Source organism: Lissotriton vulgaris, chromosome 12, assembly GCF_964263255.1.
Source record: "Lissotriton vulgaris chromosome 12, aLisVul1.2, whole genome shotgun sequence".
Taxonomy (NCBI): Eukaryota; Metazoa; Chordata; class Amphibia; order Caudata; family Salamandridae; genus Lissotriton; species Lissotriton vulgaris.
Window position 1 is genome coordinate 142,947,300 of NC_141700.1, and position 13,919 is coordinate 142,961,218.

At 46.2% G+C, this 13,919-nt stretch overlaps 1 protein-coding gene across 1 annotated transcript in view; it reads right to left on the bottom strand.

Moving 5' to 3' along the window:
• Positions 1-11,405, bottom strand: part of IGSF8 (immunoglobulin superfamily member 8) — a 183,161-nt gene extending 171,756 nt beyond the window's left edge. Inside the window, exon 1 of the mRNA XM_086947612.1 lies at positions 11,265-11,405. Coding sequence (XP_086803738.1) covers positions 11,265-11,316 — 52 coding nt within the window. The 5' untranslated portion in view covers positions 11,317-11,405. The remainder of the gene's footprint in view (positions 1-11,264) is intronic.
• Positions 11,406-13,919: the final 2,514 nt, after the last annotated feature.

Below are 13,919 nucleotides of genomic sequence, written 5' to 3' on the forward strand. Positions count from 1 at the left end.
CCTTCACCCATTGCTTGTCAGTCCTGAGATTTGTACTGCTTAGCACAAGTCCTTTCACATGTCTGCTCTACTTGGATTGTTGGTGATCCAGGCTCAGGGTGGAGAAAACCCAGGACTCATTAGAGAGAAGATAGTGGGAAAGGCAGGTGGGGAGACAGACCTCTGGCTCAGTAGCAGATGGTGTGCATCACACACGGTGTCACTTGGGCCCAAACAGACTGCATTTAAAGCACAAGTGTGCGTTTTCTCTTTTCATTTTTAAGGACGCGACTGGTGCACATACAAGGTGGTTCCCAGTTTTTCACCTGCAGAATGTGTTTTTCGCTTTTAATGGATCCTCAAGGTGACCTCATCACCTCTTTGAACACTCACTGGGTAGGTATAATGCAGAATTTAATGGATCCATGGGAAGCCCCTGGACTTTCTGATTCTTCCTGTAGACTCCGCAAGGGCACACTGGGCTTCAAGAACAATAAAGAATTATTGCCAATCTCAGCTACATAGGTTTGGTATTATCCTGTGAGGGTTATCAATTCCATTTTAGTTGACTGTAGTGTACTCAAAATGATGAATCCAACGTAGCCTTGCTTGAAGACATTTACTGGGAACAAATAAAACAACTTGAAACCTCCTACTTGCAGGCAGGTCCCAAATTAACCGCAGCACAAATTCCGCCGCGGTGCGGCCGTTTTAATGAGTGGGCGGGCCGTGTCGGCCAACGGACGTGCGCAGCACTACGGAGGTAGTGCTTGCGACGGTTGTTGGCCTACGGAAGCATGGAAGGGGTTAACAGACCTGGAAACCCCCTTCAAGCATTTCCGCAATGAATCTCTATATCTAACATTCTGGGCTGATCAAGGATGTCAGAGCCACAGAGCATGACCCATCACCCTTCCTCCAAGAACCAGGATAAATACATAACACAATGGACCAACAGATTAAAAGATAATTGGAAACACAAGACCAAAAAGGCAAAACAAAAGCACAGTTGACATAAAGAATATCTGCACAAGAAGAACAGACAGGAAAAACAGTATGAATTCAAAACATGCATCAAAGACTTGACCCAGGCATAATGGCAACAAAAAATCCTAGCAAATCCCCACATTGGACTAAGATTAACCCCCAAACATAGTCTTTAAACCATAGCAGTTACCTTGATTCATCTTTACATTGCAAACCCTCTGTCTATGGCTTCTCAACACTTCCCGGCCCATCTTCATTTCCAATTCCTATAACAGTTAAAGCATCATCCGTGTCTATTCTGACGACATTCTTCCTGACTTCAGTCATAATAAAATGACCATGGTAACCAAAACACCCATACTTCCTTAACAGCTTGGGTTTTTCCACCAGAACGTGTTCTCCAACATGTCACACATTCGCTTTGACACCATGTAAAATGGTCGGAACTTGATGCTTCCGCATCTGTACCGCATTGCTCAGCACCACCCTATCCTTACATCCACATCGCAAACCTACACCATGCATCTTGGTTTACACATATTTTACCCGCTGTTTGTCTGCTCTTGAAATTGATCAACCTTAGGGAATAGCAAATCAGGTTAATGGCGCGGCCCTCCGACCCAAAAGGATTAATGGCCAGTTCACGTAACTCAATATTGTCCTTCCCATACACATATACCAAATCTTGTACCCCTGTAAATCGAAAGGTGACCCTGAATCAGCCTAAACCACCAATTGTTTTCTTTCCAAATACAACATTGCGCACAGGCATGATGATTTTGCCAACATCACAATCATCCATTAGGTCCTTAAACTCACTCCTACTTAACATCATATTCTTTACTCCATTCTGGAACCCCTCCTGTTGTTCTTGATCAAGAACATTCTTACTGGGGCACTGTAATTACATCTCAAGCTGTACTTTATGTGGGGGAGTCCTTTGCAAAGCATGAGGGCTATGTGCAAAATGTATATTGCTGCCATATCTGTGGGATTTACATCTGTTGCTACCAGACACAAATGTGGGTTCTTTAACAACGTATTTGTCTTCAAAACATCCACAGTGCTCCATGTTTCAACCCTTGCAACTTTTAGGAGACTCTATTCCTCTTTTTCTAATTTCCCTCACCCGATCTGGCATGCGCTTCGTCCCCTTTATATGGCAATGGCCTGTTTGAGCTCAGGATTTTTAGATAGGAGTTTTTCCTGAATTTTTAGATTATTCATAAAACACTATAACGGGTCCCTAATTAGAGTTCCCCAAACATACAATTCCATGCCATGCTACTTAGGCTTCCAACATGGTTACTTACTTTCATCAGTCTTGCACTACTGACATTAAAAAAACAAGCTTCCGAATTAAAGAAAATGTCTCTTCGTCAATCACCACTAGATATGAATCAACACATTGTTTCCACCTTGCCCATGGAATTAGGGCTCACCAGTCTTGAAAATAAGCTGTGGTGAATGAGGCATCCTTGCAGTTGCCATACCTAAAGGAACTTCAAAAACACAACACAACAAGCCTGTTCAATAGAATAAAACAACTAGCTGAAATAATTAACTATAATAACAGGGAGATACCTAAATGGATTTCATGTAGTGCCAATACAGTAGTACAATGTCACTTTCCCATGTTCACAAAACGCAAAATAGACTGTCAATGTTCAAGACAATTTACGTGACAGTGCAATGTTTAATTACAGATTACAGTATACAGACCTCATTCATCTGAGACTGTTTCCAAATCCACCTAGAACTCTAACACAGCAAAGATCACTCACTGGAATTTCCAATCATGAGCACTATCCAATAAATCTCCTCCTATAGCCGGACGAGGCATTTAACAAATCTCTGTATGGGGGTGATAATTTCATGCTCAATTTAAAATGAATGGTTGTGATTCAAATTACAACATAATCTAATGATTATGTTAATTTTAAAACAATTATTACAGGACGTGAAGGTATGCCCAAGATGGCAGCCGTTGCCGACGCAGCTCGAGGAGTTCCACAGCCCACCCGTCGAGTATCCAGCATTTCTCCTGCCTGCCCATCTTGCTGCTGCATGTCGGCACCGCTGCCCCCGGAAAGAGTCGAGAGTGGGGGGCAAGCGGAGCTGAGTTCTGCTGCAGGGGGCACCGATTTTGTGACTTCCTGGTGCCTGCGGCCTGGCGGATCAGGCTGTGCGCTGGGGGTGACCAGCTTGGTTGGGCCTCACGCTGAGGGTCGGATCATGCCTGGGGCCTACTCCTTGGCGACAGGGGTAGACTACGTGCACCTTGATATCCCGAGCCTAGCTGAGCAGGAGTTGGTGATCAGCGGACGGAGTCTGCTGCAACAGGGCTGCGCCTGAGGCCTCCTGTGACAGCTGATCTCCCCGCGGTGATTGTCGGCTCGGCTAAATTGCCTGGGCCTACACTCAGACTACGCAGATGTTCTGAGTAGACTGAGCGCCTAAAGCGGGGTCGCCCTTGCATCACCGCACCTGGCTCTGGCCATGGAGGAGTTCGGTGGAACTATGGATCGAGTTTGCTAGCCCGCCCCCACGGGTCAGGTACCGTGACCTGGTCAGGGCCGGTGAGTGCAGTGGGAAGCCAGGAAGACCCCTTCGTGGGACGGGCCCTACTGGGGGTCCCGACGCATTGCTAATGAGGAGTTGCTGTGGATACTGATTCCTCTCCCCGTTAAACGCAACAAACGCTTGTGAATACCAGAGGAGGCTGGAGATCGCCTCAATAGAGACACCTGGACTCCGTTGTACTGATCCAGAACCGATATTGGCCATGAGGTAGGGAGCGACTCCCGCCTGGGGTAGCCCGGATCCATGGCATCTTCTCCCTAACGTCCCTTCTGTGGCTGGGTGACCCCCGGAGATCCTTGCGATTATCGCCATTGTGGAAATGTCCTTACTTACCGGTAGATTGCACCACGGGACTGGTAAAGTGGATATGAGACTGCGGTGGTAATAGGGATTTTATCTCAGCTACTATTTACATTTTACTATACATTCGCTACCTGGCATTGACTAACCTGCTCCGCTCATTTGCCTCTTGGATGCCTAGGCGGAGCCCGCGCTCTTGGATAAATGCCATAACAGAGTTGTTGGTGCATGCAAGTCTGTAGGTGCGCTGAAAGGGAATTTGGTGATTGTACGTCGTGCATTGGGGGGCCATCGCGGTGGGCTGCACTGGGATCTGCCATTGCTAACCTGAGACGGTTCTCCCGGATATGCAGCCCGCCCCTAAATTGTGTTGCTCTGTGCAGGAAGTGATGTCATATTTGTGACACATTGATTCCGCTCATATTTATTCCGCTACTAAGAACGTATAGACATGGCAAGGACAGGCCACAGAGAGGGGGCTCAACAAATGAAGATAGGTCAGTACACGGCCCGGGGGGGGCACCTCGAAGACAGATACCCTATATGAGTCGCTCCCAGGGTGAAAAAAAGCAGGCTGATCCTACTGGAGCCCAAATACTTACATCTATAGAGGTCTCTAGCGTGGTCGTGCAGGAAGATTGATGCGATGTCCCTAGATGTCAGGCTTTTACGAGAGGATCTTCGGAATGCAGTGGAAAGATCCCTTGCCACTGAACAGACTGTGACTGAATTGCAGGGGGAGATCTCTCCCTTGAAGGCGGCCCACACTAATTTATCCGTCAAAGTCTGGAACGCCGAGCTGAGGATGCAGAGGGCCGTTTGCGAAGATGTAATCTTCGATTTGTTGGATTTCCGGAGGGGCAGAAGGGGGAACCCCGGTACTTTTTCTTGAGAAATTGATTAATTAAGCATTCCTTATGGCGGAACTGTCTGCGATCTTGGTGATCGAACATGCACATCGGGCACTCGTACCGCCTCCCCTTGTGGGTGCCCTGCCCTGAACTCTTATCGCAAAGGTCCTCAACTACAGGGATTGTGACTGTATCCTCACAGCCAGCCACCGAGAGGGGGACCCCACCTTCGAAAATCATGTAATTCGAATTTTTCCAGACTACACACGTCTGGTGCAGCAACAGAGGGTGCCCTTTGGGGGGTAAAGCAGAAATTGAGGGCGATGAACCTCCAGTACATGCTTCCTTATCCTGCTAAACTGAGCCATACATGGAGACCGTGTCCTGGTTGGAGGTGCGAGGCGAAGGGAGAACTTTGAACTGGGGATGGCGGTTGCACAGAACTCTGGCTCAAAAAGGGCACGAAATATGGTGCACAGGGAAGACTAGCCAGGTGAGCTTTTTTGACCCAGCAACAATGATTCCCTGGATCTGAAACAGCCGGACCCTGGCAGCGAGGACAGACGATCGCTCAGAGTAGATCCCCTGCTGTAGCAGGGCGAGCGTGATGCTGCGAGGGCTCTAGTGGAGGAAGTCACTGCTTCAAACTCCGATGCCAGTATGGGGGATGTGGTGGAAGAGACCACCCAAACCAGATGATCCCTGAATTGGCAGTGGAATGATGATCCAGACATATGGGTGATGACTTGCTGGAGGGGTTGGCCTTGTGACCGGCCTTGGTGGCGGAGAGCCAGAATGATTACTGAAATTATTTGGCATTGGGGGCTGTTGATCCTGGCCAGTATAAGATGTGACTGAGAGTGGTGCGGCAATATGGCTGGCGGACACTCCTCCTTCTTTCCTCATCTCCTTCTTTTGCTCATCTCTTATCTTCACTTTCTTCTCCTCGATTTACCTTTCCATATCTTTCCGCTGCTTACAATCTCACTATGTGAAAGGGTATGTTCGATGAGGGATTGGATGTATGGCTGAATGTGAGTGGAGGCCAAGGCCAGGAGGGTGTCGTTGGGGTGGTTCACAGCATGACAGTACCACACACCAGCCCAACCTGACGCTGAGTATTTTTCAATGGCTGATTGTGAAGTGCACGGAAACATGATGATTAGCTCAATTCACTGTCTATTGAGTGCCTAGGTGGTGACTGGTGTTGTTTAATATTTTTTTCAAGCTTTTTGTTCATCCTTCACCATTTTGGGTGTGTGGGCATGGCTTCTGTGTATTTATGGGGATTGGGGACATGGAAGGTTATGAAGCAATTGGGAAAAATTGGGGATACACAACTTGTTTTTGCTGTATATACCCTGGGGGTCTGGAGTTTCAGTTTTTAATCTTATGTTTTTTGGTGGCAGCGATGGTGGCGGAGAGGTGGGAAGATGGAGCAGGGGTGGCCTTCGGTTATGAGAGATGGGGCAATTTAAATTTGTAACGTGAAATGTGCTGGGGCTCAACTCTTTTGTGTAGCGTTACAGGGTCCAGACCTACCCACACAGACAGGGGTCCCTTGTGGCGATGGCGATGTTGAAGGAGACACACCTGTGAGATCCCAAAAGTTACATAGGAAATGGAGGGGACAGATGTTCTCCGCCACTTACTCCACATATGCAAGAGGGGGTGGTGATTTGGGGGGCCCCACAGGTCCCGTTCCAAGTATATGGCTATAGTGGGAAGATATGTGGTGGTGCATGGCACACTAGATGGTGTGGAGGTCTGTCTGATGAATATCTATTCCCTGAATGTAATGATAGCAGCTTCTCTAGATGCAGGTAAAACTCGCTATTTCCTTACTTGGGTGTGGCGATAATATGGGCAGGAGATTTTAATTGTGGGCTGGACGGTAATTTGGATAGACATCCCTGAGGCTGCATACTAAGCCCAATATGATGGCAGCTTTGCTGAAAGTGATGGATATCGCTTGCACTGCATCAACATCTGGTGTGAGATGAACCCTGAAGTGAGAGGATATACTTCCTACACGCCCTCCAGAGCTGTTTCTAGTAGACTTGTTCGTTTTTTTACTCAAGGGGAGGCCTCTTATTGATCAGTTTCCTGTCAGTACAAAATCAGAAAGAGAACCCTGCCCGGGCTATATTGAAAAAGGTCCTGAAACAGGATACTAGGGTTTAGAATATGCAACATTGGGTACCATCAAAGCCACATATCAACTGTAATACACGAAGGCTATCATTTTTTCATTGTTGATTATTTTATTCATATTTTTGTTGATTATACGGTTCTTCAGATTGAAAAAAGCGACATTTACAAATGCTAAAACGTAGATACATGTGGCTTTGATGGTACCCAATGTTGCATATTCTAAACCCTAGGATCCTGTTTCAGGACCTTTTCAATATAGCCCCGGCAGGGTTCTCTTTCTGATTTTGTATTGTTTAATCCCCATTCCTGCCATCCATCCTAACCCCCTCGGGGAACCCCCTTCTATTTATCAGTTTCCTGTCAGACCATGCCCCGGTACTATTGGAGTGGGGGTTGGACCAGAGCAGACTGAGGGTTCCGTTGAGGTGCCTGCATCCGGAGGCTCTACGAGGAAGTGTTCCAGGAGTAGATTAGAGTGCCATCGCAGGATTTGTTTTACACCAATTGGTCATCCACTGCCAGTAGGGGATTGGAGTGGGATACCCTAAAGGTGGTGACACGAGGAGAATGTTTGTCTAAAGTTGGGGTTTCACAGCGACGACTGGAGAGGGAGCTTACCGAGGTGGAGGACGTGCTGGACGAGTTGCAGCATAGGGGACAAGAGCCAGAGCCACGTAACGAATCACTTCTGCGGGCAAAGTGCTAAGTTGAGGAGGTGTGGGACAGGCTAGACTGCTTCACTAGGCGAGAATACCGCCAGCTATTGCATAGAGAAGGCAACAAGTGAGGGAGACTGTTGGCGTGGCTGCTGAAGCAGAAACAGCCTCCCCCTCATACCGACGTTAAGGCGCCCTGATGGTACCACCTGCTGCGAAACCATCTGGCTGCAGGCCCTTGTGCTGCTCTGACTGAGGTTCCAAAGTTTCTAAACGATGTGCTCCTCCCCTGCCTCAGTGAGGAACAGGCGGCTGATATGGGCATAGCGATTCAACTTGATGAACTGCGGGAGGCAGTGCAGAGTATGGCACGCTGTAAGTCCCAGGGACCTGATGGCCTCCCGGTAGAGTTTCACCAGACCTTTGCTGACGTACTACTTCCCTGATTATTGGAGAACTTGCAAGAGGCCAAGCGATTAGGAGTTCTGCCAATGTCTATGAGAGAGGCGCAGAATGTTATGCTCCCGAAGCCTGGTAAGGACGTGTACGACCCTGGCTCATACAGACCTCTGTCGATGTTGGAAGTCGATGCCAATTTGCTCCCTAAGGTATTGCAGACAGTCTGGGCAGAGTGGTAACACACCTGGTCCACGAGGACCAATGCGGATTCATGCCGGGAAGAAGATCACACATGAATGTACGTCGCCTCTCACATATACTACACTTGGTGGCAGATAGAGGTACCCAGGCGGCAGTTGTCGCCCTGGACATCGAGAAAGCGTTTGACACCATACGGTGGGAGTATCTGCGGAAGGTCTTGAGGAGAATGGGGCTGGGTCGTGAGTTTATATCCTGGGTCCGCTTCCTCTATTGCCAACCGAGGGCTCGAGTCTGGAATGGTGGCCTGATATCAGAGAGCCCGTTCATTGAGAGGGGCACAAGGCAGGGGTGTCCGCTGTCCCTGCTTTTATTCGCCCTGGAAATGGAACCAATGGTGATATGGCTACGGCTGGATATGGCCCAGTGGGGTATCACTGCTGATGGTCGTACCCATGTAATCTCTTTGTATGCGGATGATGCCCTTCTCTACATTTGCCAACCGGCAGAGGCAGAATCTGCATTCCTGGACATTTTGGCATCCTTCTGAACAGTATCGGGCCTACATATTAACATCTGGAAGTCAGTCATATTCCCACTGGCGGCACTGGCATGGGGTGGATGTTGTGGATCTCCCCACTGTGGAGCTTGGTTGGGAATGTGACCATTGTGGCTACCTGGGCATACAGGTGGCTCACTCGCTGGATGATGTCAAAAAACACAAGAGGGAGGTAGAGCAGAGGGTTGGATTCTTGCTCCACACTGATACTTAAATAAACATAGAGAATCCAACTCAAAGGAAGGAAGGGGGAGGAGTGATCAACGAATGTTGAAGCACTCAGTGTTCTGTAAAATACCCCTCACACACCAAAAGGCCCCTTGGTGTCATGCTTCATCATCGGGGTCCTCACATCCCTCTATCGGGATGCGGCGTGCTGCGACCTGCGGCTACGCGGGAGCACTTATAGAATTGACTATGTGTGGTGTGCGGTGTGTGGGGTATGTTTTTATAAGTGAGTGGTGGGATGTGGTGAAAGATTAAAAAGTACCTGGCACATGAGTGTAAAAGAAAAAATGTATTCCAAACTCTGGCTGGTACTGTTAAAAGAAGTGCAGTGTGAGGTCGAACCTGTTGTTTTATGGAACAGGACCTCTGGTGTGCGTTGTCGACATGTTTCGGAGTCAAGCTCCTTCTTCAGGACCGGGGCACAACCTTCCCACCTTACTCACGTCTAGTTATTAATAAAAAATTTGTGTATTTACAAAAAAGTGAAAAATATAGGCTAAGTGTGCCTACAGCGGTCTGCTACAAGTACAATGACTTGTGAAGCTTGCTTGCGGGCTTCATGAGCAGAAAAAGGACGTCAGGGGTGTTGCTTGATGTGCAATATTACCAGTACGCATTGGTGACCGTCTTACCCCTAGCGCTGCTCCGCTGGATGCTCAGTATTCCCTCAAGATGGGAGCAGTCATTGCAGGTTTGAGGGAATCCATCCCGTTCTGAAACAGACTCCCCCTCTCGGTTGTGGGACGAGTGGCCCTGGCAAGGATGTGCTTCCCGTTTGTCTTTAAGCCTTCCAGAACTTTTTCTGCTGTATCCCGAAATCCACTTTTGACACCTTGAACAGTCTCCTGGTCTCGTTGGTGTGGCCGGAGGATGCAGCAGGGTAAAACTTGAGATACTCTAGTTGGATATGGATTTTGGGAGTCTAGATCTCCCGGACTTTAGACCCTATTACTTTGCGGGGCTGCTGCAATATGCGGCGCAGTGGTGTGCTGAGGGCCTCAATGTAGAGAAGGGGTGGGCTAACGACTAGGGCTGCAGGGTCGGCAAAAGGTGGTTGTGCCTGTTTCCCCTATATACCACTAACGGTGTCCTAACTTGGCTTCTGATATGTTTCGTTATTCACGCAAACTGCACTGTCTTGGTCTGCTGCCCCGGTGGTGACTCTAAAAGACCGCCCACTTACTGTAGTGACCCTCACTGGAGAGTAGACAGCTTTGACCTTGTACATTCTGAATTCTCAGCCTGCCGCTCAATAATTGTGTTTTCTTTTTGGCCGGGCTACACCACCAGTCACTGCCAATGTTCTCACTCTTCTTTTTTCTTGTTTCTTTTATAACAAGTTATATTAGCTAATGCTGCATATATTTCTTTTTTGTGGGGACAGTTCTGTGTGCCGCACAATTGCCACGCGCCAAGCAAAGAAGCTACTGAGCGGAGCATATGATTATCAATGCAGACCGCTGTGACACAATGTACTGCTACTTAGTTTTTCCTGAGCCCTCTCTGATGCACTGCGAACTGAAGGGTTAACATGTAATGTGATGTCTGTGCAGAACTGAAATAAAAACAAGTTAAAAAAATTATTACATGACGTGTATCTCAAAACTCCAATAAATCTTACTGTATGGCAAGACATCAATACTAAATAGAAGACTATTATTTATTTTTTATATAAAATAGGATTTGTTCCACTTTTAGCCCATTTATGGTCAAAGTCCTTAATTTCCATTATATGTATCAGCTAAAAAATACCAGGATGCGAAATGTAACCGAGAAAAAAGTACTGACTGGTGGAGGGTGTCATACGTCATATGAGGCACTTGGGAGCTAAGCTGAATACATATAATTATAGTCTGGGAAAAGCCACTAACAGGCACAACCTCAGCTTGGTTAAAAACAACCTAAAAAGGAGTGCGATCATATGCAAGGTCCTCTAAATGAAGTATAGTCTGAAAAATGTGTGCCCCTGCTTAACAAAGTGCACGCACATACTCTATATAGGTTTGGAAGGGCAGTTTAAAGGGCACTGATATGGTATCGGATAAATATATATATATATATATTATTTTTTTCATTGCCCTGCCCACCTAAGAGTGAAGAATATCTGAAGAATATCTACTATGTGTTCAACAGCTTGATAAACTGCACGTACATGCTGAGATTTGCAATGCAGCCTAATAAATAACACAAGTGTTCAGCTAAATTTCTCACTGCTTTGCAAAATGATTAAATATATCGAAATTACTACGTTTTTCCTTTAAAATAAAAAAAAGAAAGAAACGGTAGTACAGCGTAGCCATGCTTCTGATTTTCCGTGTACAAACGCAGACGTTGGACATGGTTAGAATAAATGGTAAAAATCAATCTCACCCAGCGTTGCAGCCACCAGCCAGCAAAGCTGCAACCTCCTCAGCGCCTCCATGCCAGCTGCCTTCGAAAACAATTTAAAATAACGAAGACTGCTTTAAAAATGAAATATACAAAAGCAAGAGAAGTCTAGGATAGGCGATGTGATTTGCATCGGTGCAGGGAGCCGCTCCCGCCTCATCCTCGCCAGGCAGTCACGTCCTCTCCCTGACAGCAGGCTTCATTCCCCGGCTCTGGCAACAGCAAGAACCAGCCAAGAAAAATTCCACGACGTCTAACCGGTGCTATCGACCCAGGTTCATTTCGGGGTGAAATAACTGATAGAAAACGATGTAAACGTTAAAACGAAAGCAGAAGGGTGCAGCTTGGCCCCTCCCATTTTCTTTGCCTTTTGGGTTGTCCCCGCCCATTCTCGTGTTACTTAATTAAATCATTCAGAGGTGTCTTAATGTTACGATTGTCCTTACATCATTCGGAGGTATCATTGCAGTGGGGTGTTGCAACGGACTCGGAAGAGGCTAAAATTAAACGTGTTTCACAAGACCCGTTTCACCGCCCCCATGACACCCCTGCGCCACACAACAAAGTTGAAGCAGCCACTGCCAAAATGGTACATTTCCAAAGGCATAGCAAATTAAGGGTTAAAGAAAACTATCGAAATAGTCGTGTGCTTCTCGTTACACACCACACATCAAAAGAAACTGGAATAATATACTGTCTTTATGAATGCAATTGTTGTACATGCGTAAGAACCTCCATTGTGTGAGTGTTTTAGTAAGAATAGCGCCACCAGGAGCTGGAACTTCTTGACACAGTCTGGCACAGACATCGTAAATTCAACTGCCCCTGAGGAGCCCGCCTTTTTTCCCCACGGGGTGTCTAGGTGACTACGACAGCCTCACCCAGCCAGATATATGTGATTGACACGTCAGTGATGTGAAAGCGAGGGTTGAGACGCAGTGAACACTTCTTTCGCTAACGAAAATATGGTCGCCATTTTACAATACACTGATTACCGTTTAAGATACGTTACAGGCTAGCTTTCGTTGTACTGGAAACGTTTTAAAATACATATTTTATATGAAAAGTAGATATGATGTAATACTTCACTCTGTTGCATAGCAGTTTCATAAAGCATCATTTATTCCAAATTTTTAAAAGTATTACGGTTTCGTATCTAGTTTAACTATAATGATTTTAATTTAAAAGTATTTGACGGGTTTTGCAATTTTGCCTTTCTACATACGGCTGGAATGGATCACTGCATTTCCGAGAAGGCTGCCACCTGTTAGAGACCGGCTGTGCATGTCTTTCTTTGGTCAGTTCTCCGTTTTATATTTAAATCATGCTAGCAAACATAACCATCCCCTGCTTTTCATTCAATCCTTTCATTCTGTACTACTAGGGTGTTTGTCACCGGTTTATGAGTATGAGGGAAAACGTTATAGCAATTTACTAGCTCTGGGGTGTACATTAGCATTTTCACTGGGGCGACAGGCAAGATTTAACCCCTTCGCTACTAGGACCCCAGTGCTTCCCTATGTATATAGAGATAACTCTAATCACTAGTTTATGCAGGAGTCCGCTCTGCTCTCTACCTTTCCTATGTGACTCTTAGAGTATATCCATGTGTATCCCCTCCCTAAGTAGATAGAGATTTCACTAGTATATGCCTAGAGTTTATCCATTTGTATCTCCTCCTTGTGTGACTTTATCTCTTGTACATTTGCAATTTTTTTCTGTTTGTACCTTTTTTATAACGCATGTAATCCTAAGTCCGTATGTTTTCAACTGGTTCTTATGTAAGTCAAAAATTTGCTAATTCTTTTTGTACCGTCAGTCCTTATGTTTGAAACTGGGTCCTATGTAAAGCGCTCTGACACCTTCGGGTAAAGTTCGCGCTATATAAAATCGCATAAATAAATAAATAAAAATGTTTGGCTATTTGAGTTAGTTCACGCTAGGCCCCTGTAACTTTCTGTCCACATAAGGTAGCCACACTAAATTTGCGACCTTTCCATTAAACATCTTGAGGATTCTAAAGGTACCTAGGTATACACATCGTTCTCAAAGAAAGTAAATTAGTCCAGAGCGACACAGTACAAATAGACCTTGGCTTGAGAACCAATCTCCATGTCCCACACAGGAATGTAAAAGAAAGAAGCCAAAACCTTGGTAAGTCCCTAGCCCTTGGTTTTGCCAGAAGCGGTCAGAAAAGCCAAAGCGACTGTCCGCCCTAACGCAAGTTTGTCTTTGGCCAAAGTCCTGGACTAATTTACTTTCTTTGATGACGATGAGAATACCAATGCTTTGTGCTGTTTACCTTCTTTCTAACTACAGTTCTGATTAAGCCTTGAAAAAGTCGTCTCTCAACGAAACACGTGTCAGCAGTGTGTTCAAGCTGGATTGTGAACAAATAAAGAATTTGGAAATTTCCATTGGCTGTTTTTGTATACCTAACGATGTTTACTGTTGAACCCAACTGAAAGGACCCATAGAAAATACGGACCTTGTAATTGTTTTATAGTGGTGGTGCTCTGGACAAATTTTGTTAAGAAGTATATGTGTGGTTTGCTCACACATGTGACACTATTTTGGTGACATAGTGTCCCCTGTTTCATTGAGCACGCCAATCTGACAAAAGTGCACTTAAAACCT